The sequence below is a fragment of the Peromyscus leucopus genome, chromosome 9 (assembly GCF_004664715.2).
Source record: "Peromyscus leucopus breed LL Stock chromosome 9, UCI_PerLeu_2.1, whole genome shotgun sequence".
Taxonomy (NCBI): domain Eukaryota; kingdom Metazoa; phylum Chordata; class Mammalia; order Rodentia; family Cricetidae; genus Peromyscus; species Peromyscus leucopus.
This window is the reverse complement of record NC_051070.1, coordinates 72,285,078-72,311,597: the sequence shown is the minus strand read 5'-3', so window position 1 is coordinate 72,311,597 and position 26,520 is coordinate 72,285,078. Positions and strand designations below refer to the sequence as shown.

Here is a 26,520-nt window from a genome sequence, read left to right as displayed (position 1 = left end):
GAAGGTCCAGCCCCCGCCCCGCTCCCGGGGGCGTTCCTATTGGCTGGGACTTTTCTCGCTCCCGCTCCTAATTAGATTGAGCTACCGCTCTTCACAGCGCTGGCCAATCACAATCGGGAGCGGGTGGGCCCAATCGGGAGAATTTCCACATGCGTAACAGGGGCTGGTTAGTAATTGGCGAAGGCTCCTGTCACTTAGCGCCTGGAGAATGCTGATTGGTCACTGTACCGGACGGGAAGCTGGGTGGAATGTTCGCCTTTGTATCGCGCACAGCTTCTCATCCGGGTAATCGGGTGGAGCTGAGTGACGGCCGCGCCGTCCAATCGCCGCTTCCTAGAGTGCCTGGGTCCGGCCGGATCACCGCATTTCCGCGGCGCGGGGGTGGGACAGTCTGGGTGGAGTCTGGTGGCGGGTGCAAAGGGCTGGCCCTAGCCCCGGGCCTAAGAAAAGGAAGGCGCCGAAGCAAGCGGGAGGGTAATCCCTAGGCCGCCCGGAGTGTGGGTGACTACTGTCCTGCAGAGGTTTTTTCCTAATTCAGATCCTTTCTCATTTCCACATTCTATCAGCTGCCGGGAGGACCTGGCCACTCAGCCTATCAGGCTGGACGGCTCCTTGCAAACCAGCGCTCTCCCGTAGGAACAGCTACCTGGACCCCTGCAAACCGGGTCCCTGGTCCCAAGTCACCACACCCTCTGCAGACCTCAATTTCCCACCCCCTGCAAGAGCCTGACGGCCACTTAATCCCCTCAGGTCAGACCTGGCAGTAAATTTCTGGTTATTCTGTAGGAACCTTGAGCACACCAAAATGTAAACAGCCCACTTAGAAAGGGAATTATTACCCCCAAGGAGATACATACACTAGATCTAGGAAATTACTGATTTAGTTGTCCTTTTTTGGGAGCCAGGTGGTGGCACACGCCTTTAATCCCACCACCCTTGAGGCAGAGGCAGGCGGTACTGAGTTCGACGCCGGCCTGGACTACAAAGTGAGTTTCAGAACATCCGGGGCTACACAAAGAAACCCTGTCTCCGAAACAAAATAGAAAATAATGGAAATAAACTATGGCATTTTCATACGGTTTATTTGTTTGTTTGTGGTTTTGTTTTTTGTGTTCGAGACAGGGTTTCTCTGTGTAGCTTTGCGTCTGTAGCCCAGGCTGCCCTTGAACTCACAGAGATCCGCCTGGCTCTGCCTCCCGAATGCTGGGATTAAAGGCGTGCGCCACCACCGCGGTTTATTTATTCTATGTGTATGTGGTAAGTGAGTTTAAGTGCTCCCAATTTTAATTAAAAAAAAAAAAAATTGGAGTGATTAAAGGTGCTTGAAGATGGCTCAGCAGCTAAGAGCATCTGCTGCACTTCTAAGGGACCCAGGTTCAGTTTACAGCACCCACGAGGTCACCGTGTAACTCCAGTTCCAGGAGGTTCCAACACCCTCTTCTGGCCTCTGACGGCACTTGGCACATACATGATACACGAACACACTTGCAGGTAAAACACGCATACACATAAAAACTTTTTTTTTTTTTAATTAAAAAGACAAGTCTAAATCGTGCAGTGGTGGCTCACGCCTTTAATCCCAGCACACGGAAGGCAGAGACAGGCAGATCTCTGTGTATTTGAGGCCAGCCTGGGCTGAGTGAGTTCCAGGAAAGGCGCCAAAGCTACACAGAGAAAACCTGTCTGGAAAAAAAAAAAAAAAAAAAAAGACAAGTTTAGTGCTGGGCTCAGTGATGGTGCTTGCTTGACCTGCACAAGGTCCTGAGTCCAATCCCCGGTACCATAAAGTAAGAGAAAGACAATAATAGAGAAAAAGTGGAAATTTCTATGTGCTGCTGTTAGGGAAAGATCCTATCCTCCCACCCCACCCAAGAAAGGTAGCCTTGGCTGTCCTGGAATTCACTTTGTAGACCAGGCTGGCCTTAAACTCAAAGAGATCCACCTGCCTCTGCCTCCTGAATGCTAGGATAAAAGGTGTCAATCACCACGCCCGGCTCCTATTTTATATTTTCTTTATTTATATTGGAGGGCACACCTTGGATCATGTATGCACTAGTTACACCAAGGGAATCCTGAAGATTAAACTCAAGTCATCAGGTTTGGCCACAGGCATCTCTACGAACTGAACCATCTCAGTAGACCTAAATCTATTATTATTAGTATTGTTATTAAAGCAAGGCACAAAGCTGGGTGTAGTGGCACAGGCCTTTAATCCCAGCATTGGAGAAAGGCAGGCAGATCTCTGAGTTCTAGACCAGCCTTGTCTACAATTCCAAGGCTACATAGAGGAAGTCAGTCTCAAAAACAAATTTAAAAAAACAAGGTACAGAGCACTATCTATGGTGTGTCATTGCGTTTGTAGACATTTTTGTTGACGTAGATATGAAGGCAATTTCAGGCATAGTTTGGAATTAATTCTGAATTCTACAGTCACAAGGAAGCTGCTACTCTGGGAGAGAGAAACCTTCACATTTTCATTATTAATTCCTTTTTATATAGTTGAATTTTTTATTGGCCATGTGCATGTATTGCTACAAACTAATTCGAAACCCAAAACAATAAGTATGGAAAAGATATGTTGAAGTGGTTTTGTTGAGACAGAATCTCATTGTACTGCCTTGGCTGGCTTGGAACTCACTGTGTGGCCAGCCTGGGCTTGAACTTGTATCAATCCTCCTGCTTCTGCCTCCCAAATGTTGGAATTTTCAGTCTGCGCTACCATGCTCAGCTGTTCTCCTGTGGTTTTGTCTATTTGTTTGGTTGTTTGGTTTGGTTTGGTTTTTCGAGACAGAGTTTATCTGCGTAGTTTTGGTGCCTGTTCTGGAACTCACTCTGTAGACCAGGCTGACCTCAAACTCACAGAGATTAAAGGCATGCAACACCACCACCCGGGTTTGGTTTTTTACATTTTACATTTTAGAGTGTGTGTATGTACATAGGTGAATTCGTTTCTGTGGGGGTTTTTTTTGAGATGGGATCTCACTTTATGGCTCAAGCTGGCCTTCAACTCTTGATAATCCTCCTGTCCACTCCCCCAGAGCTGGGATTACCGGCATCCACCACCATTTGTGGTTTAGAGGAATTAACAGAATGACATATCCTTGTAATGTCCTTCCAATTTCACTGATGATTAGAATGGAAAAGCAGCAGCTTACTTATGGGAGCAATGGTCTCAGTATCTATCTCCTGGGGATGAAGCTGGGTTGGTAGAGTGCCTTGCTCAGGATGCACAAATCCCTAGGTTCAATTGCCAAGGCCAGGAGAGGGCATCTGATCCCCTTGAACTGGAGTCACAGGTAGTTAGTCCCCAGACAGGTCTGGGAATTGAACCTGGGTCCTCTGAAAAAACAGCAGTGATCTTATTATTTGGGGAGGAGCAGGGGAGGAGAGAGAGAGAGAGAGAGAGAGAGAGAGAGAGAGAGAGAGAGAGAGAGAGAGAGAGAGAGAGAGAGAACCAGACCTACAGACAGTGGGAGAATGGAGCCAGAGGACAGCTTTGCAGAAGTGTTTCTCGCCTTTCCTTGTCACGTGGTTTCCACACTCAAAGTCAGGCCGTCAGGCTTAGATAGCAAACACCTTTACCCACTGAACCACCCTGCCCTCAACCTCCTGAATGGTGGCATTACAGGCATAAGCCACCATGATTCTAATCTTTATTAACAGCAGCATTGCACTAGAATATATTGCAATGTAATTTTTAAAAAATCAGTCTCCTATTTATGGACATTGCTTGTAGGGTGCTGTGTGTGTGTGTGTTTTAGCCAGAGCTTGACATCAGAGGCCAGAAACAGACAGTGGGTGTCCTCCTCAATCATTCTGCACTGTGTTTTTGAGTCAGGGTCTCTCACTGAAATGGGGCTCCGTGAGATTTGCTTAGGCTTGCTGGCCCTTGAACCCCAAGATCTTCCTGTTTCCGCTTCCACAGCATTAGAAACAAACACTAATCTCCGCTAGACAAAGGAGTACCTTGCACAAAGACAAAGTAGTTGTACGAGGCCGTTTTCTTTGGGCAGGAAGGGTGTGCCCGAATCTAAACCAGGCTAGCAAGCAGGAAGTTGGCTTTGTTTTTATTCTGTTTATTTAGGCAGGGTGTCACCAGGAATCCTCTGTGCTGACCATTCCGGCACCTAACTCAGAGCTCTTCCTGCCTCTGCCTCAGAGTGCAGCTACAAAACGAATATGCTACTACTTCCGGTCTGGGCTTTTATTCTGACACAGGTGGTGACTGTCTTTGCCCGTTGGCTGTGTTCTGACCTCACAGTCTTTCGAGACAGGCTGGTTTGAAAAGAATGGGGAAAAATGAAAGGAGGAGAAGGGAGGCAGGATCGCTTCAGGCCATCAGGTTCCGGAATACAAAGGCTTCCTGTAACCAATGTTTTACCAGGTGCGAGAGATTCAAAGATTGGCCTAAAATTTTTACAAAGTGAGGGAGATTTATGGAATTTTGGCCCTTGAAGGACTAGCTCCTTGTTTCCTTTGTTTATTTATTTATTTATTTTTGTTTTTTTGAGACAGGGTTTCCTGAAACTGTAGACTACGCTACCCTCAAATTCAGAGATTCTCCTGCTCTTCCTCCAGTGCTGGGATTAAAGGCTTGGGGCACCACACCACCTAAGGCTAGCTGCTGTTTTTTGTTTTTTCAAGACAGGGTTTCTCAGTCCTAGCTGTCCTGGAACTCGATTTGTAGACCAGGCTGGCCTCAAACTCACAAAGATCCACCTGTCTCTGCCTCCCGAGTGCTGGGATTAAAGGCATATGCCACCACCGCCAAGTACACTAGCTATTTTTAATTAAAAAATTTTTTTTAGCTGGGTGGTGGTGGTGCACACTTTTAATCCCAGCATTCCAGAAGCAGGCTGATCTCTGTGAATTCGAGGCCAGCCTGGTCTACAGAGTGAGTTCCAGGACAGAGAAATCTATCTTGGGAGGCCGGGGGTGGGGGCTTTTTTTTTTTTTTTTTTTTTTTAACACCAGTGCTGTGATTATAGAAACATGCCATGATGCCAGGCTTTTATGTGAATTCTGGATCAACTACGGCCCTTTCTGCTGGGGGCCATCTGAGCATCTGAGCACCAGCATACTCTCTCCAGCTGTATTTTTTTTCTTTTTATGTTAAAAGTTTTTCTCCAATGTTTCTTTTGTCTCCTCTGCTCTTCTCTTTCATCCCAGCAATGACCCAAATCTGGCTTCTTATAGATTAAGCCTTCTTTAGCACATTGCCATCTGTTCTCCTGGCTCTGAAACACAAGATTTCATCCTCTGACCATTTTTTTTTTTTTGCAACTAATCTTTGTACAGACTGCAAAATGCTTTTTTAGTCATAAAATTTACATGTCATTATAAGGGCTTTACTATAATAGCACAGGCTGACTTTTGAGCAAACATCTAAACGTTATAAAAAATATAACATTTAGGAGAGGGGAGTGTCCTATCTTTGAAATGTAAAATTATAGCTTGCCATTAGAAACTTCGCACACAGGATTTTTTGTTTTGTTTTGTTTTTTCGAGACAGGGTTTCTCTGTGTAGCTTTGCGCCTTTCCTGGGACTCACTTGGTAGTCCAGGCTAGCCTCGAACTCACAGAGATCCACCTGGTTCTGCCTCCCGAGTGCTGGGATCGCACACAGGATTTTGAGGGGGTAGAGTGGAAGGTTTAGATGTCTCACCTTCTCTTAGTGAAGTGGAGATAAATGATTCCAGTTCCACCCAAGTCCATCTTGGTGACCCTGAGAACTTCCTGAGCTGGCTTACACAGAAGGAGGGTGAGTGACCCCAAACAGCTCCATCACCACAAAGTCCCATCCCACTGTGGGGATGACCTCATGGAACTGTATCATGCGGTCTTCCTAGCATCTCCCTCCATCATGTGCAGCTTTGGGAAAACAAAGAGTATTAGCTGGAATCCCACATGATGGTCAAATGACTCACTGAAGTGCCTATTAACATATCACAGAGGGTGCAGGCCCGTTCTCCAGCATCACTCAGTACCCGTGTCTCCTCCCAGCTCTTCGTTTTCTTTTTCTTTTTAATTATTTATTTATTTATTATCTATTGCATGTGCATGTATGTCTGGGTGAGGGTGTTGGATCCTCTGGCCCTGGAGTTACAGACAGTTGTGAGCTGTCATGTGGGCACTGGGAATTGAACCGGCATCCTCTGGAAGAGCAGCCTGTGCTCTTGACTGCTGAGCCATCTCTCCTGGCTCCTCCCAGCACTTCTCACCCCACCTGCCCCCTACCCTAAACTTCTCCAGCCCAGAGGCTGGGCTTTGATTCTCTTCCCCACAGCTTCTGGTCCCTCTATAACTCAGCCATTTTGGCGACTTTGCTCTTTGGTTCCTGTGGGTCCTTGGTTTCCAAGTGCTCTCTTGTTCCTCTTCTCTCTCACTCCTCTTCTTTCCCTCACAGTCCCCCTCAGTCCCCCTCTCTCTGCTCTCATGGTCCTGTTCAGTCTGAACCCTTCCAGGTGCCTCTAGCCCTTCCAGGTGCCTCTAGCCAAACTCTTCCCCCATACCTACACTGAACCTTCCCCTCAACCATACCCTTGGAGCAGTCCTTTTTCCATTCACCTCCCACTGTTTGGGTGGGAGCTCCACCTCAAGCCCTGGCACCCTGGCATCCCTACACCCAAAGAGTCCGGAATGTTTGGAAGGAGTCTGGTGGAAGATCCTTCCCCATCTCTTTCCCTAAACCCGCCCCTTCAAAGCCTGCCCAACACAGCTCCTCCCCCAGAGAGACTCAGGACGACTCCCACAGGAGACATATTAGCGGCATCCCCAAAAACAGACTCATGGTTCTTCGGGTCTCTTGTCCCTGTCACCTCTCTGTGGGTGGGGAATTGCCCGGGAGCATGTCACCCATTAAACCTGGGCTTTCCAATTTGGTCTGATTTGGTTTGTTGCGACAATGGAGAAGCCTTCAGGAGGCCTAAAACTTATCACCCACCTTCAATTATTACCATAGACCCAGCTCCAACTATTATTTTGCTTAATTATTTGCAAGGCTACCAAACCAGGGCAATCTAGACTCACATTATGCTTGAGTAAAGAAGTTAGGCGGCAAATTCGTAAACCTCTTGCCTCAGCCTCCCAAGTACTTTGAATACAGGAGTGCACAGACACTTTGTCTTTTTCTTTTTTCTCTTCTTTTGTTGTTGTTTTTGTTGTTGTTTTTTGTTGTTGATGTTTTTGGTTTTTGTTTTTATTTTGAGACAAGGTTCCTCTGTGTAGTCCTGGCTGTCTTGAGACTCACTCTGTAGACCAGGCTGGCTTCGAACTCAGAAATCTGCCTGCCTCTGCCTCCTGAGTGCTGGGATTAAAGGCATGCGCCACCACCATCACCACCTTTAATCTTTCTTTTTATTTATTTATTTATTTATTGTTTGTTTGTTTGTTTTGAGACAGGAATCTTTCTTTTTTAGCTTATATTGTAACTTGATGTGCGCCACAGCACACATGTCAAAAAGCGGCATGTGTGAATTGGTTCTCTCCTACCATGTGGCTTCCAGATATTGAACCGGGGTGGTCAGGCTTAGCAACAAGTATCTTGACTCTCGGGCATCTCACGACCCCCTTAGCAGCCATTAAAATAGGAAGCCATTGGAAACAGTGTCTGAGGGCGGCAGACGAGTAAGGACAGGCGGACGCTGCATTGGAGTTAATACAGGGGAAGAGGAGACATCTGTTGGCAAGAAGACTGAAAGCCGTTCCGGGGTGGGGTGCAATGCACAAGGCATGCGCGAGTGAAGCCCCAAACACGGGAGACATATGTAAGGTATGAAGCCTCAGTATGGTGCATGGCTGGGCTAATTTCTAACCATGTGTTCCTAGTCCGGCTCTTTGTCCTTGGTCACAAGAACCTGGATATGGACTGGAGAGATGGCTCAGAGGTTAAGAGCACTGGCTGCTCTTCCAGTAGGTCTTGAGTTCAATTCCCAGCAACCACATGGTGGCTCACAGACATCCATAATGAGATCTGGTGCTCTCTTCTGGCATGCAAGTGTATATGCAGACAGAACACTGTATACATAATAAACAAACAAACAAAAAAAGCCTGGATACTCTGGTGGGTACCTGCTCTCTCATTCCTCACTTTTCACCTCTCTACCCTCATTCCCACTCAGACCCATGCCTGTAACATTGGGTTTATTTCCAATCCAAAGACTTGTATATTTTTTTTAATACCAGTGTAGAGCAGAGGTTTTATTTATGTATTTTTTTATTATTTTTATATGTTTTTTTTAAGATGTATTTATTATGTACACAGCATGTGTCCCTGCAGGCCAGAAGAGGGCACCAGATCTCATTCCAGATGGTTGTGAGCCACCATGTGGTTGCTGGGAATTGAACTCAGGACCTCTGGAAGAGCAGCCAATGCTTTTAACCTCTGAGCCATCTCTCCAGCCCCATTTATGTATTTTTTTAGTGTGCTTTTGCCATGGGTGTCAGATCACCTGGAGCTGGAATTACAGGCCATTGTGAGCTGCCATGTGGTTGCTGGGAATTGAACCTGGGTCTTCTGGAAGAGCAGTCAGTGCTCTTAACAACCAAGCCATCTCTCCAGCCCTTTGTATCTTTTGTTACTGATGCCCTGCCTGAACATCACTGCCTTCTTATCATTCCTGTTTGTACTTTGGGCTGGCTAGTTTTTGTTTTTGTTGTTGTTTTGAACTTGACACAAACTGGGTCATCTGAGAAAAGGGAACCTCACTTAAGAAAATGCCTCTATCAAGCTCGACTATCAGCAAGTCTGTGGGCTAGCCTGGAACTATATAGTGAGTTCCAGGACAGTCAGAGCTATGTAGAGAGACCCTGTCTCAAAAAACAAAACAACATCCAAGGCTACACAGAGAAACCCTGTCTCAAAAAACAAACGAACAAACAAACAAGCCAGGTGATGTTGCACACCATTATTAATCACTGCACTTGCAATGTTTGTGAATTCACTCAGCCTAGTTTACATAGTGGGTTCTGAGCAGCCAGAGTGGCCTAGTGAATCCCTGTCTCAAAAACAAACAAAGAAAGGCCAAGAGATGGAGTAAGCAGAACACCGCAAACCCTAGTGGGAAATAGTAAATTACCTGAATTCACATCTCTTACTTGAAAAGGCTCTGGGTCCTGTGGATTAAGCCAGAAACACTTGATCCCACAGATTCATTTTTCCTCAAAGAGATCTCAGGGCTCACACCTTTCCCATTGTCTTGGCCTCAAGTGACTAATTCTTTTTTTTTTTTTTTTTTTTTTTTTTTTTTTTTTTTTTTTTTTTTTTAAGACAATATCTTACTGCGTAGCCCAGGCTAAGCACAGACGCACTATGTAACCCTGTTGACCTCCAACTCAGAGCACTCATGTCTCAGCCTGTCTGAGTCCCAGGGTTACAGACAGGGCTCCTACACCTGGTCCTTTAACAACGGATGTAAAAGTCATTTCCTCAATACCAACTCATTTTTATTACCCCTGAGTCAAACATGTATCTTCTAGCTGTAGTTTTAGTGGAGAAGTTCATGTGTTAAGTAATGGTTTCAATGCTGTCTCTCCAAGATCAACACGCATCAAGAAAAAAGTACAGTCTTCACTAGAAAGAAAGCTAAAAACAGACCTACAAAGAGTTAACAGCTAAGAGGCCTGGATTAGTGTCTCCTTGGGCCAGCAGGAGGACAAGAGGATTGGAAGCAATAGTATTAGAGACAGCAGAAAATCCAGAGGAAAGAACTGCACAGAACTCTCTGGAGGAAGTCAGGATTGTAAGTTTATATCTAATGTGTATTTATTTATTTATTATAATTTTATTATTATTATTTTTTTTCGAGACAGGGTTTCTCTGTGTAGCTTTGCACCTTTCCTGGGACTCACTTGGTAGCCCAGGCTGGCCTCGAACTCACAGAGATCCACCTGGCTCTGCCTCCCGAGTGCTGGGATTAAAGGCGTGCGCCACCACCGCTCGGCCCACTGCTGCTATTTTTTTTTTTATTTTATGTGCATTGGTGCTTTGCCTGCATGTGTGTCTGTATGAGAGTGTCAGATCTTGCTTCGAGTTACAGTTATTAGCTGCCATGTGGGTGCTGGGAATTGAACCGGGGTCCTCTGGAAGAGCAGTCGGTGCTCTCAACCACTGAGCCATCTCTCCAGCCCTCTACTGTGTATTTATAATCTTTCATCTTTTCCCCTGGATACTTTGGAGAAGAGCAAAATAAGTGTATTCCTTCTGTATTATTCCACCAGCCTTGAAGGTGTCCACCAAAGGATCTTTAATCCTGTCACTCTCTTAGGTCTGTTCCACATCCAAGTGCTTTGGTGAGTGAGGACCCAGGCCACTCTTCTATCCCTGGACCTCCCCGCTTCCCAGCATTTTGCTGAACAAGGACAATGGCTTCCTAGCACCGGTCTCTCCTCCAAACTCATTATTTGTTGGGTTTTCACTCTTTGAGACAGGTCTTGCTCTACACCCTGGCTGTCATGAACTTCACTGTGTAGACAAGCTATCCTAGAATCTGGAGCTATCTTCCTATCTCTGTCTCCCCAGTGCTGGCCTACAGGCATGTGCCATCATACCTGGGCTTCCCTCCACTCTTCCCAACCAACTAATAACTAATTTTCACAAGATGCCACATTTTTACCTCTATTGCTCCCGTGTTGGAAGGAGAGGGATTCCTGGCTTTTTGTTGTTGCCAGGTTTTTTGTTTTTTGTTTTTTTTTAGACAGGGTCTCTAAATAGTTCAGACTGTCTGGAACTCACTATATAGACCTGATTGGCCTCAAACTCATAGAAATCTGTTTGCTTCTATCTCCCTGTGCTGTGATTAAAGGCATGTGCCACCATACTCTGCTAGATTATCATTTTTTGAAGCAGTGGCTCACTCTGTATCTCAGACTGGCCTCGAACTTATTATCCTCCTGCCTCTAATAAGGATGAGGAGATGCCTCTTTCTAAATTCCCTCCAGCCCCAAGCACAGCAGCCTTCTCCATTCTTGGGTTTTTGAAGAGGCACTCACCGAGGACAGAGACAGACCATAGTTCACAAATGTGATAGCTGGGCATGTTGGTACAAGTCCTTAATCCCAGCACTCCAGAGGCAGAGAGAGATGAGTACCAGACCTGGCTGGTCTACAGAGAAAGTTCTAGGCCAGCCAGGGATACATGATGAGACTCTGTTTCAAGAAAACAAATACAGTTAAAAAAGAAGAGGAGGAGGAAAAAGTCAAGAGTTTTGACTTGGCCCCTTGGTGGCAGCTTCTCTCTTTTATTTGGTATATGCTTTTTTAGGTTCCTATTGTTTTCTAGGAACCATTTCAGAAAGTCTACAGAATATGCAAATGTAACAAGTTGCATCCATTCTCTCCCTTCAAAGTCCTTATATCTTAGATGGGGGGGACAGACAATAAAAAAGTATAAATAAATGACAATGATACCTGAGTATTAACAATGAGACAGGAGACTGGCAGTGGTGGTCCATGCTTTTGATCCAAGCACATGGAGGCAGAGGCAGGCCTATTTTTATGAGTTCGAGGTCATCATGGTCTACCAAGTGAGTTACAGGACAGCCAGGGCTACACAGTGAAACCCTGTCTTGGAGAAAAGAAAAAAAAAAAAAAAAAGGAATGTGACAGAGGTTGAGCCCAGGGTGGTGGAGCACGCTTTAATCCCAGCCCTGGGAGATCCTGAGTTCGAGGCCACTTTCGTCTACGAAGTTCCAGGACATCCAGGGCTATACAGAGAAACCCTGTCTGAAGCACGAGTTCATTCTCATACACACACAAGAATGTGTCATGGGTAATAAGCAGAGGGACACGAACAAGTAACTGGGAGAGTGTGCACTTTGGCTGTCAAGATCAGAGCAAGTGCTTTTGGCATCTTTTGGAAAGATGCTGAGGACTGGAGACATGGCTCAGTGGTAGAGGATTTATCTACCATGAATGAGGCCCTGGGTTTGATCCCTAGGCCCCCAACCCCACCCCAAGAAAGAAAGAGATGCTGAGAGATTGAATAATGAAAAGACAATCAATTTAAGCACAAGAGAAAAAGAGGCCTGTCTTGGTGTCACATGCCATTAATCCCAGCACTCAGGAGACAGAGGCAGGTAGATCTCTGTAAGTTTGAGGCTGGTCAGATCTATAGAACAAGTTTCATGACAGCCAGAGCTATGTAGAGCGATCCTGTCTCAAAAATCAATCAATGAATAATAGTAAAAGAGCAAGAGAAAAAGCAGTCCAGTAAAGTTCAAGAGCCATGGAGACTAGCGGGAGCATGATGACTGGAGCCACAGAGAGGGCCAGGATTGAGCAGTGTGGTAAGCTGAACACAGGAGGTACAGAGCCTGACTGGGGTTGGGGCATCGTGAGAAAGGCACCACTTTTTACAAGGCCTTATGGGCTTTGGCAGAAAGTTTAGATTTCATTTGAAGGTACTGAAAACCCTCTGGGAACTTTTAAGCATTGTGCAAGTGGGTTACTTTATAAAGTCACTATGAATGTTTTAGGGAGAACTGGTTGAGGTTAGAGAGGGAAACGGAGAGCATTAGGAAAACATGGCAGTTGAGGAAAGACACACAGACGCCTGAGTTTACAGTGTTGGAGAATGTGAACTATTACTTGAGGAAGAAACCGGAGCACCTGCTACCGGCTGAGGGAAGGGGAGGTATCAAGGCTTTGGGATGGCTAGGATGCCAATGGCACACACAGAGACGGGAATGGAGATCGGAGAAATGAGAGTTCTGCCTGACAGGTTGAGTTTGAGATATCCAGGAGCTATGCAAGTTAAGATGCTCAAAAGACATCAGGTATCATGTGAGGGTGGAGGCTGCAGGGATAACTTTGGATGCAGTGGTGTGTGAGGGTGGAGGCTGCAGGGATAACTTTGGATGCAGTGGTGTGTGAGGGTGGAGGCTGCAGGGATAACTTTGGATGCAGTGGTATGTTTGTACTCAGTATCTAAAACCAGGGGAGAGTGTTGACCAAGGTGTGAGACATTTTACAGACAGGATTTCTCTATCATTCAGGACAGGAAAGGAAGAATGTGGCTGTCCTGAACTCCCATTCACAGAGACTAGTTTGAACTCCTCCTCCCTCTGGCTCCTACTCCTCTCCCCCCTTTTTACACTGATTTTACTTGATTTTATGTGTACGCATGTGTGCCTGCATGTATGTCTATGTACCACATGCATCCAGGAGCCTGTGGAGGTTGAAGAGGCATCATCAGATTCCCTGGAACTGGAGTCAAAAACACTCACGAGCCTACATGTGGGTGTTGGGAACAGGACACAGGTCCTCTGCAAGAGCAGTAAGTGCTCTTAACCTCTGAGCCATCTCTCTAGATCCCCTCTTTTTCTTCCTTTCTTTTTAAAAGATTTTTTAAAAATTTATTTACTTTTATTTTATGTGCATTGGTGTTTTGCTTGCAGTTATAGACAGTTGTTAGCTGCCATGTGGGTGCTGGGATTTGAACCCCAAGTGCCCTTAACCACTGAGCCATCTTTCCAGCCCAAGATTTATTATGTATGTATGTATGATTATTTACTATGTATGCATGTATGCCTGCACACCAGAAGAGGGTTCGATCTGTATAGAGGGTTGTGAGCCACCATGTGGTTGTTGGGAATTGAACTCAGAACCTCTGGAAGAGCAGCCAGTGCTCTTAACCTCTGAGCCATCTCTCCAGACCCTCTCTTTTTCTTTTTTTCCCAGAGCTAAGGACCCAGCCCAGAGCCTTGTGCTTGCTAGGTAAGTGCTCTACCACTGAGCTAAGTTCCAATTCCTCTCTTTCTCTCTTTCTCTCTTTCTCTCTCTCTCTCTCTCTCTCTCTCTCTCTCTCTCTCTCTCTCTCTCTCTCTTTCTTTCTCTTTTTTCCTTTTTTTGAGACAGGGTTTCTCTGTTTAGCTTTGGAGCCTGTCCTGGAACTCACTCTGGAGATTAGGCTGGCCTTGAACTCCCAGAGATCTGCCTGCCTCTGCCTCCTGATGCTAGGCTTTTTTTTTAAACAATGTCTAGCTAAGTAGCCCAGACAGGCTTCAAACTTTGAATTCTCCTGCCTTAGCCTCTTAAATGATAGGGTTACAGGAATATACTTCCATACCTAGCTTAATTTAACTTTTTCTGCCTTTTTCCAGCACTCTAGGAAATAGTACAGGATTAGTTGAACTAGGGTCAGTATTCTGTGTCTGATCCCATCACAGTAGCTAGGTCACAGAATATAAACTGGTAAGAGTCAGCCCCTGTAAATTGAGAGGAAAGAAGATTTAGAAGCCCATTTCCCAGAGAGAAAGGTTGGTTATTTTCTACCAGGAGGAGCAGATACTTAAAATTAATCAAAAATGGTAAATATCGATCCTACGATCAGAGAATTAATTTTAACTTTGAATAAATAATATCATGATTAATGAGTGCATGGCCTTATTGTTGTCCACAATATCACCACAACAAATATAACTATGATGTGTCAAATGCTACCACAAAAGTACTGGGAAATTCCTACTACAATTTAGGGAGATCCTGCAGAAGACAGTCTAAAGTTATAACATCATAAAAACTTGGGGTTAGGGATTTAGCGCAAAGCCCTGGGTTAGGTCCTCAGCTCTGGGAAAAAAAAAAAAAAAGACAAAATAACAAAACTTTTCCTTTATTTAGTGTCTTCCAGGATCTCTTACAGCCTGATAATCGAGGTGATGATACATCTACTGGACCATATTCCAGAGGATATACCAGTTAGAGACACAGATGATTCAATGCATCTGTTGGAAGGTAGATAAATCCTGTGCCTAGATATGGATGTCTTCACCACTGGCTGAGATAATCCCCAGTCTGTCAAGGGGGTGGGGGGAGACAATCCTGACAGTCTTCACAATGGCAACTGTTTTCTTTCAGTCTTTTCCTTAAATTTTCCTTTTATTTAAATATTTATTTATTTAATTATATGGGTACGTGTATGTGTGTGCACCTGAGTGTATGTGTGCATCACGTGCATGCACGTGCAGTGCTGTGTTCATCAGATCCCCTCAAACAGGCAGGTGGTTGTGAACTACCATGTGGGTGCTGGGTACTGAACTTGGGTCCTCTGCAAGAGCAGTAAGTACCCTTAACCACTGAGTCACTTCTGAGCCTTCTTAGATTTTCTTAATATTTTATTTGTTTCTGTGTGTGTGTGTTTGTGTGCGCATTTGGGGAGTACACACTAGAGGTCGAAGGACAGTCTTGGGTGTTGGTACCTTCCACCTTTTGTTTTAAGACACTCACTTATTGCCTTGGGACCTAGTTGCTTGAATCTTAACGGCTCCCTCGGGGGAGGGGTGAGAAGGCATGGCATCAATGGCACTGACACCGGGGAGTCCGTTTGAAGGCAAATAACAAACTCCTTTATTCAATAACAGGGAAGGCCTTATATACTCTCTTCCCAGAACCCAGTCTGTGTGGTTGTCACTCATTGGCTGGGCATGATCAGGAACTCTGACATCGACTAGGAGCCCTGACAGTGACCAGACACTCGAACAGTTCCTGTTCCTAGGCCCTCAGGCAGACTCCAGGTTGGCTCATAAGAAGTATATTATGTGCATACCTTAGCAACTGGTCTGAGCCAATTTCCTCAGCCCTGTGGTCCTGTCCTACTACAGGACCTGACTATGTAAGCTCGGAAGCTTGTCTGAGAGCTTTTGGCTATCCATCTGTCTTGACCACCCAGCTTGCCTTTGCTGGGGTCACAGGCCACCATGACTGACCTTTTATGCAGGTTCTGGAGATCTAAACTCTGATCCTCATGGTTGGGAGACACGTACTTTACTGACTGAAGCATCTTCTCAGCCATTGAAATTTTGTTTTGTTTTGCTTTGCTTTCAATTAATTTAAAAGTTAAACAATTTTATTAGTAAATGAAGTCAATCAAGCCCTTCTGTCCTTGTGGTCCTGGATGCATCAGCCTCCAGTTCAAGAGTAGCCTGGAGACAAAGGGCTGGACGTGTACTCTAAGACAGAGTGCCCCTGGGCCTCTTATCATAAAGATTCTATCATGAGGTTGGGGAAGTTAAACTATCTCCGCCCTAGACACTATGAAAGCTGGTAATGGACTAGTGCATTTCACACACCTCCCCACGTGGTTAGTGTTTCAGGCCCAAGAAACAGAAATGCACAATCTAAAAGGAAATGGCTGGGTCACACTAAAGCTCCCTCTGCTGCAGGCAGAAAAAAAAAAAAAAAAAAAAATGGCACTTCTCCGTTTGTATGTAAGGAGCTCCTCAAGCATGCTGTGTTTGTTGTCTGCAGCCAGCTGGGCAAGGGCTTCCAGTGTCTGTCCCTAGCTTCTTTTATACGTTAATCTGTTTGTTCATTTATTTTTTGAGAAAAGGTCTCACTGTGTTACCATGGCTGGCCTGGCCTAGAACTCACAGAAGTCTGTGCTGGGATTAAAGGCGTGCACCAACACCAACACCCGGCCCCACCATACCATCTTGATGTAGCTTTTTTAAAGTTTCTTTTTCTTTTTTAAAGATTTATTTATTTATTATGTATACAGTGTTCTGTCTGCATGTATGCCTGCTTACCAGAAGAACCAGATCTCATTACAGATGGTTGTGAGCCACCATGTGGTTGCTGGGAATTGAACTCAGGACCTCTGGAAGAAACAGCCAGTGCTCTTAACCTCTGAGCCATCTCTCTCCAGCCCTAAAGTTTCTATTCTCTTGCTACGTCGGTACTTTAGAGACAGACACTGGAGAATTACAAGTTCAAGGCTAGCTTGTGTTACAGAGTGAGACCTTATCTCACAAGACAATAAACAGGGCCAGCGAGATCTCAGCGGACAAAGGCCCTCGCCACAAAGCTTGCCACCCGAGCTCCATCCCTAGCTTCAGAGTTATAGGCTGTTGTGAGCTGCCCAACATGGGTTCTGGTAACAGAACTCAGGTCCCGTGGAAGAGCAGCCAGTGCCCTGAGCCATCTCTCCAGCCCTCACCTGACAAGACTCTTAAAAAGTTACACAGAGAATCCCTGTCTTGAAAAACGAACAAACAAAATAAAATAGAATAAATAAACAAGACAACATGTAAAAATATTCTCCAACTGCTCTCTTCAGGGGCTTCAGGTGAGAGTGTGAAGGCTCAGTCACACATGGGCAGGATGAGCCAGGAGGACCGGGACTACAGACTCTTTCATCTTCAGAAAGAGCCCATGTTGGTGAAGGAACTCCCTCTGAAGCAACGAGATAAAAGCAAAAGGTACCCAGAGTTCTTATGCTTTCAAAAGCTGCATCTGAGGCAAATTGGCTCCACACAAACTGAAAGGATTCTATTTTCCTCAGATGTCTGTACCAAAAAAATTACTCAAACATCAAGGATGTCAGGCTGAAAAATATTTTTGCAAACATCATTGCTTTCTTGTTTTTCTGCCATACACCTCAGAACTGAACACAGCACAGAGCAGCCCAAGTAGCCTGGTGATAGTATACCCATGCACAGAGCACGGGACTCGACTGGTTCCTGTCTGGCTGTGAGGGAGGGGATGGAGACAGGGTGGATGGTAAAATCTTGGCAGAACAAGGGCGTTAGGAGTATGAAAGGGAAGTTTTCTTTTGAAAAGTAAAGATCAGTTGACTCTTTACTGCGTACAGGCATATTGTGTGTTCTGTGCACACATGAACTGATTTACTATTAAATCAGTTGACTCATTTACTAGTGTGTCTTAGTTAAGGTTTCTATTACTGTGAAGAGACACCATGACCACAGCAATTTTTTTTGTTTGTTTGTTTTTTGTTTTTGTTTTTCGAGACAGGGTTTCTCTGCATAGCTTTGCGCCTTTCCTGGAACTCACTCTGTAGACCAGGCTGGCCTGGAACTCACAGAGCTCTGCCTGCCTCTGGCTCCCTAGTGCTGGGTGGCGCCACCACCGCCCAGCTACAGCAACTCTCGTAAAGGAAAACATTTAATTGAGGTGGCTTACATTTTCAATCTATTATCATCATGGTGGGACATTCAACATGCAGGCAGACGTGGTACTGGAGAGGTAGCTGAGAGATCAACATTTTGCAACAGGAAATGAATGAGGTCTGTCTCACTGGGCATGGCTTGAGCACATATGAGACCTTGAAGCTCACCTCCACAGCGACACACTTCCTCCAACAAGGCCACAACTCCTCACTGAGCCATGCCCTTTGGAGGCCATTTTCTTTCAAACCATGAGATAGTGTGAAGGCAGAGTATTATTAGGAGGAGAAAGAAACCTGAAGAGCCCATGATCATTCGTAGTAAGTGGCAGAGCTGAAGCCCTTAACTCCAAAATGTTCCATACACAGTGATCTCAGGCTGTGGGCTTCCGATTGTGGATCTCTGGGTGTATCTAGGCAGGAGTGTGCCAACACACCCAATCCCTGTTTATGATTTTTTTTTTGAGACAGTGTCAAGTTATGTAGGTCTGGCTGACCTGGAACTTGTAGCAGTCCCCCTGCCTGTGTGCTCAAGGCTAGGATTATGGGTACACATCACACTACAGTAGTCTTGCTTTTTCTCATGTGGTAATGTTTCCTAAACAACCTTGGTGCTGAACAGCAGTTAAATCCAGTGCTGGGATTATAGGCCTACATCACCAAGCCTGAGTCAGAGATTAATCTTTTTTTGGGGGGTGGGGGAGGTGTTTTGAGACAGGGTTTCTCTGTGTAACAGTCCTGGCTGTCCTGGAATTTGCTTTGTAGACCAGATGGCCTCAGACTCAGAGATCCACCTGTGTCTACCTCCAGAGTGCTGGGATTAAAGGAGTGCCCCCCACCACCATCACCTGGTTCAAGTGGGGAGGTTTTTTATTGTAAATAAGAGAGAGAACATACTAGAGGCACAGAAGAGTCTAGAGCAGAGGGAAAATGAAGCAGAATGGACATGGCCAGGGCTGGCTATCTTCTAGAGAAGCAAAAGAGCTCAGAGTAGAGAAATCACTTGGATTATAAAGAGAAGGAGTAGCTGTGGGGCGAGAAGTCCATCAGCTGGAGCAGGCCTGGGGGGTGCTAGCATGGAGAATTTGAGATGTATACCAGTACTGAGGGAGCCTCCAGACCAGCTTGGGCTTTGATACGCAACCTCAGCTGTATGTCAATGAAGAGGCATGTGTCCCTTCTTCGAGAGGCAAGGGAAGTGACTCCTTTTGGCAGATGGGAATGGGTTTCACAAGTTCCTGAGGAATGCTGCTGGCTTTTATCTAACCACCACAAATCGTTTTATAGTCCAGCTTGAATTGAGCCAAGACTGTCATATCTGGACATATGGACTGCCTGAGACTTAACAATTGCATAGAAGTAAAAACTTTACTTACATTTATTACTTCTCTTAAAACTCATTTGTTTCTTACCAGGCATCATAGTACATGCTTATAATCCCAGCACTGGGAAGCAGAGGGCAAGTAAATCTCTGAGATCGAGGGCCAGCCTGGTCTACAGAGAAAGTTCCAGGACAGCCAGGGCTACACAGAGAAACCCTGTCTTGAAAAACAAAAATAAAACAACAAAGATCTAGCCTTAGGGCATTTTCTTAGTGATTGATGGAGGAGGGTTCAGGAGGGTCCAGCCCATTGCAGGTGGTACCATTATCCCTAGACTGGTTGCCTTGGGTTCTATAAGAAATCAGGCTGAATGAGCCGAGGGGAGCAAGCCAGTAAGCAGCACTCCTCCACAGGCTCTATACCTGCTCCTGCCTCCAGGTTCCGGCCCTGTGTGAGTTCGTAGCCTGACTTCCTTCAGTGATGGACTACAATGTGGAAACATAAATCAAATAAACCCTTTTTTCCCAAATTATTTTTTTGGTCATGCTGTTTCATTCAAGCAACAGTTAACCCTAACTAAGACACCAAAGCTCTGAGGCTCACCCAGCTAAAATAGCTCTGAGGCTTGCCCAGCTAGAATCAAGCCCCGACTTCAACCCCAGCAAGGGTTGGTGGGTGGGGAAACCCACGTGATCTGTTTTGCCATAGGCGGAGGAGTACCATGCAGCAATCCACCACTGCCCAACGGGACCTGCTGGCACTTGCTGCACTCAGGGAGCCTGCGAGGCGGCCACGCTCCTCGGCGCCCCCACGCCCCTCGGCGCCCCCACGCCCCTCGGCGCCCCCACGCCCCTCGGCGCCCCCACGCCCCTCGGCGCCCCTACGCCCATCGGTTCCCAGGAGAAAAGCGCATCCACAGCGCCTGTGTCCCTCCAGCGCGCCGGGCGGTGCACAGCCTCAAGTCCCCGCGGGTCGAAGGCTGTCCCACACTCCTGGTATGTAACTGCTGCAGAAACCCAAGCAGAGTGAGGCTGGAACTACGCCCCACGAGGGCACTGAATCACCAATCATGTTTCTTTCCTGCTTTCTTCTTCTTTAGTTTGTTTTGTTTTCTGAGACAGGGTTTCTCTGCGTAACCCTGGATGTCCTGGATCTCACTCTGTAGACCAGGCTGGTCTCCGCCTCCCAGATGTTGGGATTAAAGGCGCGCGCCATGATCACCCAGCATTCCCTGCTTTAGTCTACTCATTAACCCATCATTGTTATCTCATCTTTCCCTCTTTCTAAAAACCTGCACTGCCCATCCCCCACCCCACCCTCAACACCCCCACCCGTGGTAGTTGGGTACAAATTTCTGAATTCACCGCTTGCATGTGGCTCGGTGGCCAAGGGCTTGGTTAACATGATTGATACTGTAGGTTAATGTCCATGGGGCTGGAGAGATGGCTCAGAGGTTAAGAGCACTGCTTGTTCTTCCAAAGGTCCTGAGTTCAGTTTCCAGCAACCACATGGTGGCTCACAACCATCTGTAATGAGATCTGGTGCCCTCTTCTGGCCTGAAGGGATACATGCAGGCAGAACACTGCATACATAATACATAAATAAATCTTTAAAAAAAATCTTCAAAAAAAATAAACTAAACAGCAACCACAAAAGCAAACAAACAAACAAACAAAAAAACGGAACTAAACAACACCCAGGGGAGGGGCGTAAAGAAAGGGTAGCAGTGGTAAGGAATCAGAAGGGAAGATTATCTGGGGGAAGGAAGGGAACCCACCAGGGAAGGGCGTGGGGGAGGCAAAGGAGACACAAAGCGGTGGTACCTGTGTACAGCTGCAGAGAACCCCATCATTTTGTATGGTAATCAAAAAATTAAACATTAAAAGATTCGGGCCGGGCTGTGGTGGCGCACGCTTTAATCCCAGCACTCGGGAGGCAGAGCCAGACCGATCCCTGTGAGTTTGAGGCCAGCCTGGACTACAGAGTGAGTTCCAGGAAAGGCGCGAAGCTACACAGAGAAACTCTGTTTCGAAAAACAAAAAAAAACAAAAACAAAAACAAAAATCTTCAAAATCAACAGCTGGTTGTGATAATCCCCACTCTCCAGAGTTAAGAGGCTGCAGGGTCTGTGATAATTCGGGTCATCCTGCCCTACATAGCAAGTTCCAAGCCAGCCAGGAGTCCACAGTTGAGACCCCTCCTGTCTCAAAAAATAAAACAAGATGAACAAACAACTCGGTTTCCAAAGGATTTTTGCCACAGATAAGCAGACAGTGGAAACAGACGTTTTGCTGGTGGAGTCCACAGCAGTCTAGGAAGGAGGCACCTTGAGCATGGGGACTATGCTTAGGAGTGAGGGTCTGAAAGCCAGACATGTGGCTGGGAAGCCAGGGCTTGCAGGACAACTGTGCCTCTGTGCTCTGATTTTGGAGAAGAGGACTCCCTTGAAACCAGGGCCATATTTAAGGCCCTTCTCCCAAGAAAACTGGGCATACGCACACACTACACACAATGCTGTGGGCTCCGAGTTTCCCTGAGCGCAACCCTAGCTGAGGTCCTGAGCCCCAAGCAAAGGGTCTCTCCGTGCACTCTAGCTGGCTGAGCCTGAGGTCTGTCTTGGACCCTCAGCAGCAGCCTCCAGAAGACAGTCTGTTCTCAAGGGCTGAGTTAGTGAGGAGAGCCTGGGCAAAGCAAGTCTACAAACAACTTTTGATTTAAACACTCTTACTGCTTAAATACTCATTTGGTTTTTTTGTCGGTTTGCTTTTTTTTTTTTTTTTTTTGTTTTTGTTTTTGTTTTTCGAGACAGGATTTCTCTGTGTAGCTTTGCGCCTTTCCTGGAACTCACTTGGTAGCCCAGGCTGGCCTCGAACTCACAGAGATCCGCCTGCCTCTGCCTCCCAAGTGCTGGGATTAAAGGCGTGCGCCACCACCGCCAGGCTCACTTTTTTTTTTTCAAGACAAGGTTGCTCTGTGTAGTGCTGGCTGTCCTGGAACTCAGTCTGTAGACCAGCCTGGACTCGAACTCAGAGATCTGCCTGCTTCTGCCTCCTGAGTGCTGGAACTAAAGTCTACTGAAAGATTCCCAGGGGAGATCTTTCTTCAGGAGAGACCCCAAACCCAAGGAACACACCGAAACCACAGATCAGATGCAAAAGCAAGAGGGTTTATTAGACCAGGTACCTGGGGCCAAGTCTCTCGGAGGACTTGCGCCCCTTCCTAGGGCAAGGGGAACTTTTTATGGGATCCCAGGGGCAGAGGCGCGGTTACAGAAGCGAGAAGCATAGTTACAGGGTCCCTATTGGTTGTTTCAAAGAAGGCCAGGGTGAACTTGGGGTCGTATGTGTGTGGCTGACTTGGCCTTGCCCAGGGTATAGTGGGTGTTTTTCCAGCCCAGCCGCTTATTCCTCAAGGCCAGGGGGCCAGCCATAAAATATCCTGATTTGACTCAACTGTCTTTCTCCCGAGGCAGCTGACCACAGTTATCTCTCTCCCAAGGCTGGATGGCTAGCCAGCCACAGCTGTGAACTCCTGTTTTTCTGATTCCTTTAGAATGGCATTTCTTAGGCTAAGTTATTGGGCCTGGGGGGGGGCATTTCATCGGCCCAATGCCCCATGTCCTTATAATGGAGCGGGGGTCTTTCACTACACTCCCCCAAATCATCACTTGTTTGTGTGGTGTGGTTCTATGCTTTCAAGTCCTATATTCCAGATAAGCAAACGTTTGCAAAAAATAGCGGAAAAAACAGGAGTCTGAATTTCAGTCCTGAGTCAACATTTGGAATGTCAGCCCTCAGGAGGCTGAGGAAGAATTGCTACCAGCTGCAGGCTGACCTGGACTTCAGAATGGGACCCTGCCTCAAGAACAAAAACAAAACAAACAAAAAAACAAACAAAAAAACAAACCGGGGAATGGTGAAGTAAGCCTTTAATTCCAGCACAGGTCCAGGCAGAAGTAGGCAGATTTCTGTGTTCAAGGCCAGCCTGGTTTACATGATGAGTTTGAGGAGAGCCAGGGCTACACGGAGAAATCAAAACAAACAGAATAAAATAAATGAGGACATTTAAGCATGACTGTGCCTGTTATGTACCAGGCCCTGATTTGCACTAGCTTGAATCTTTCTTCATTCCTCCCACTTGTACCCACTCACTGAAAGTATTCTTTTTTTTCTTTTTTCTTTTTTTTTTTTCTTCGAGACATGGTTTCTCTGTGTAGCTTTGTTGCCTGTCCTGGAACTCACTCTGTAGCCCAGGCTGGCCTCGAACTCACAGAGATCCGCCTGGCTCTGCCTCCCAAGTGCTGGGATTAAAGGTGTGCTCCACCAACGCCCAGCCGAAAGTATTCTTTTATTATTATTATTAATACAGTATTTTATGTATACAGTATTCTGTTGTATGCATGTATGCCTGGACACCAGAATAGGGCACCAGATCTCATTACAGATGGTTGTGAGCCACCATGTGATTGCTGGGAATTGAACTCAGGACCTCTGGAAGAGGATGGAAGAGCAGCCAGTGCTCTTAACCACTGGGCCATCTCCCCAGCCCCACTGAGTCAGTATCCTTGGCTGAAGGTATTTGCAGTTCTGATTTTACGTAAGGAGGAAGGAAACACCTTTGTGACTAACTGTCACATGAGGCTTCCCCCCCCCCCCAGCCTCAAGGCTCATAGTGGCCAGCATATGACATCCAGGTTTGGGTATGTGGTGTTCTAGAAGGTGCTGTGGCTACATCTCACATCTTTCTCTGCCTAAATTTTCAGGGCCAAAAGACAGGCGCAGCTGTACAGCCCCTCCCACCTTCAAGGGGAATGTGAGAGATGAGAACAACAGAATCGAAATAACCAGTGAACCCCGGCAACTGTGAGTTCCTCTTTCGAGTCCTGTGTTGTTACTAAAAAGGTTCTAGTTGGAAATACGTCACTGAAGGATCAGTGAGTGTTGCTGATTTCCAGGAAAATCAGAGAAATCAAAATGGCAGCTGTAAGTCAATGTCAACTTTCTCTTTTTTTAAAAAGTGTTTACTTTCTTTTTCAATGTGCATTGGTGTTTTACTAGGGGGTCCCCTGAAACTGGACCCCTAGAACATGGTCCCCTGGAACTACAGACAGCTGTGAGCTGCCATGCAGTTGCTGGGAATTGAACCTGGGTCCAATCTGGAAGAGCTGCCAGTGCTCTTAACCACTGAGCCATCTCTCCAGCCCACAACTTCTTTGTTTAAAAATACAAAACAAGAACCAACAGGATGAGCATTCCTTAGTCCAAGCACACCTGCACAGAGACAGGGGGATCTCTGTGAGTTCCAGGCCATCCTGGTCTACACAATGAGGCCTTGTCAAAATTTATGTTTACATTCTTTTTTGTATCTATAAAACAAGCATTTCTCTGTTCATTGAGGAAAACAATAAAAGTCCTTTCCATAATGTTAATCCTGAAATTCACCAGAAAAACCAGTTCCACCATTTTGGCCGAATTTAAGCAGGCTTTCATTAAAATTATAAATTCTGGGCCGGGTGGTGGTGGCGGCGGCGCACGGCCTCAATCCCAGCACTGGGGAGGCAGAGGCAGGCGGATCTCTGTGAGTTCGAGGCCAGCCTGGTCTCCAAAGTGAGTTCCAGGAAAGGCACAAAGCTACACAGAGAAACCCTGTCTTGAAAAACAAATACAAAAACAAGAGACAAAAAAGATTTAAAAAAAATTATAAATTCTGACCAAGATGGAATTTGCTCAGGACCATCACCTGGAAACTTTCCAGGTGAGTGTCTCCAAGATACTTGTTGGAGGAGCTTATATTGACAAAACCCATAGGCCACCATACTTTCCCATGAGGCTTTGTTATCTATCTGTCTATCTATCTATCTATCTATCTATCTATCTATCTATCTATCTATCTATCTATCTAGAAGAACCACAACTCCCAGAATCCCAGAAGGTTACCTTACCTGTCTTAGGGCAGGTGGGACTTACAGGTTAACTTCCTGTCTAACGACCTAAAGTATTCCCCTTTCCTTTTAGTTTTTATCTCCTATGTTGGCATGTGCAGGCTACATTTTATAAGATTACCCTCTATATCACTAAGGTAACCGATTTCCTAACTTTTTTTGGTAAGTGAATAGCTCAGTTCTAAGCCCTATAAAAGCTTCTGCTTCTCCCTTTTGTGTTTAATCTTCCTCTAATTATAGAAGTATACTTTTTATCAGCCATGTCCTGATTTGGGCTAAATTTGTTGGTCTATGTATGCTTAACAGTGCTCACATCATGACCGCTAATTCTACACAAGTGGAAGAGCTACCCAGGTCTCCTAAGAAAATGCCCGGAGATGAACAGCTTACGTGGAGGAACTCACTGGAGTGTGCTCGGACGGCTGCAGAGCTTCGGTGAGAGCCAACATTCCGTACCTCAAACCATACCGAGCAGAAAAAGTTAAGGTGGTGTTTGTTTTGTTTTGTTTTCCAGGTTTTCTTCACCTCAGAGGAAAAGAGATTATTTAGGAACAGATTCAATCTGAAACATGGACTTGGAGAATCTAATAAGTTAAGAAATCCTGCTTATAAAGAGGCTAGGCATTGTGTTGCATGCTTTTAATCCCACCACTCAGGAGGAATAGGCAGGTGGATCTGTGGTGGAGGCCAGCCTGGTCTACACAGAGAATTCCAGGGTGACATATGAGACTACTTCTATAGAGAGAGGAGAGGGGTAGGGGAAGGTAGGCTGTCCTGGACCTAGCTAGCTCTGTAGACCAGGCTAGCCTTGAATTCACAGAAATCCGCTTGTCTCTGCCTCTTGAGTACTGGGGTTAAAGGCGTGCACCTGGCCTGAAATTCATAAAGAATTAGGGGCTGGAGAGATGACTCAGTAGTTAAGAGCACTGGCTGCTCTTCCAGACGACCCGAGTTCAATTCCCAGTAACCACATGGAAGCTCACAACTGTCTGTAACTCCAGTTCCCGAAGATCAGATGCCAATGTACATAAATAAAAATCAAATAAATAATATTAGAAAGGGTTAATAAAATATAAAAGGAGATAGGCAGAATACTTATCCCTTTAATGAGATAACGAACTTTTCCTTCCCACATTCCCCCTCTTAGTGTAGTTTCTTTTTTTCTTTTCTTTTCTTTTTTTTTTTTTTTTTTTTTTTTTTAATTTTTCAAGACAGGGTTTCTCTGTGTAGCTTTGGAGCCTGTCCTGGATGTCACTCTGTGGCCTCGAACTCACAGAGATCCTAGTGTAGTTTCTTAAAGAGCCCCACGCATAGCTTCTCCTTTTCTTCATTCTATCGTTTTCTAAGCATGTTTGCCCTGA

General features: G+C 45.9%; 1 protein-coding gene across 1 annotated transcript in view; it reads left to right on the top strand.

Annotated features, from left to right (window-relative positions):
• The first annotated feature begins 14,622 nt into the window (after window positions 1-14,622).
• Window positions 14,623-26,520, top strand: part of Rpgrip1 (RPGR interacting protein 1) — a 59,719-nt gene continuing 47,821 nt past the window's right edge. Inside the window, exons 1-5 of the mRNA XM_037208551.1 lie at window positions 14,623-14,730; window positions 17,051-17,192; window positions 19,927-20,213; window positions 23,981-24,080; window positions 25,466-25,594. Of these exons, the coding sequence (XP_037064446.1) occupies window positions 14,655-14,730; window positions 17,051-17,192; window positions 19,927-20,213; window positions 23,981-24,080; window positions 25,466-25,594 (734 nt within the window). The 5' untranslated portion in view covers window positions 14,623-14,654. The remainder of the gene's footprint in view (window positions 14,731-17,050; window positions 17,193-19,926; window positions 20,214-23,980; window positions 24,081-25,465; window positions 25,595-26,520) is intronic.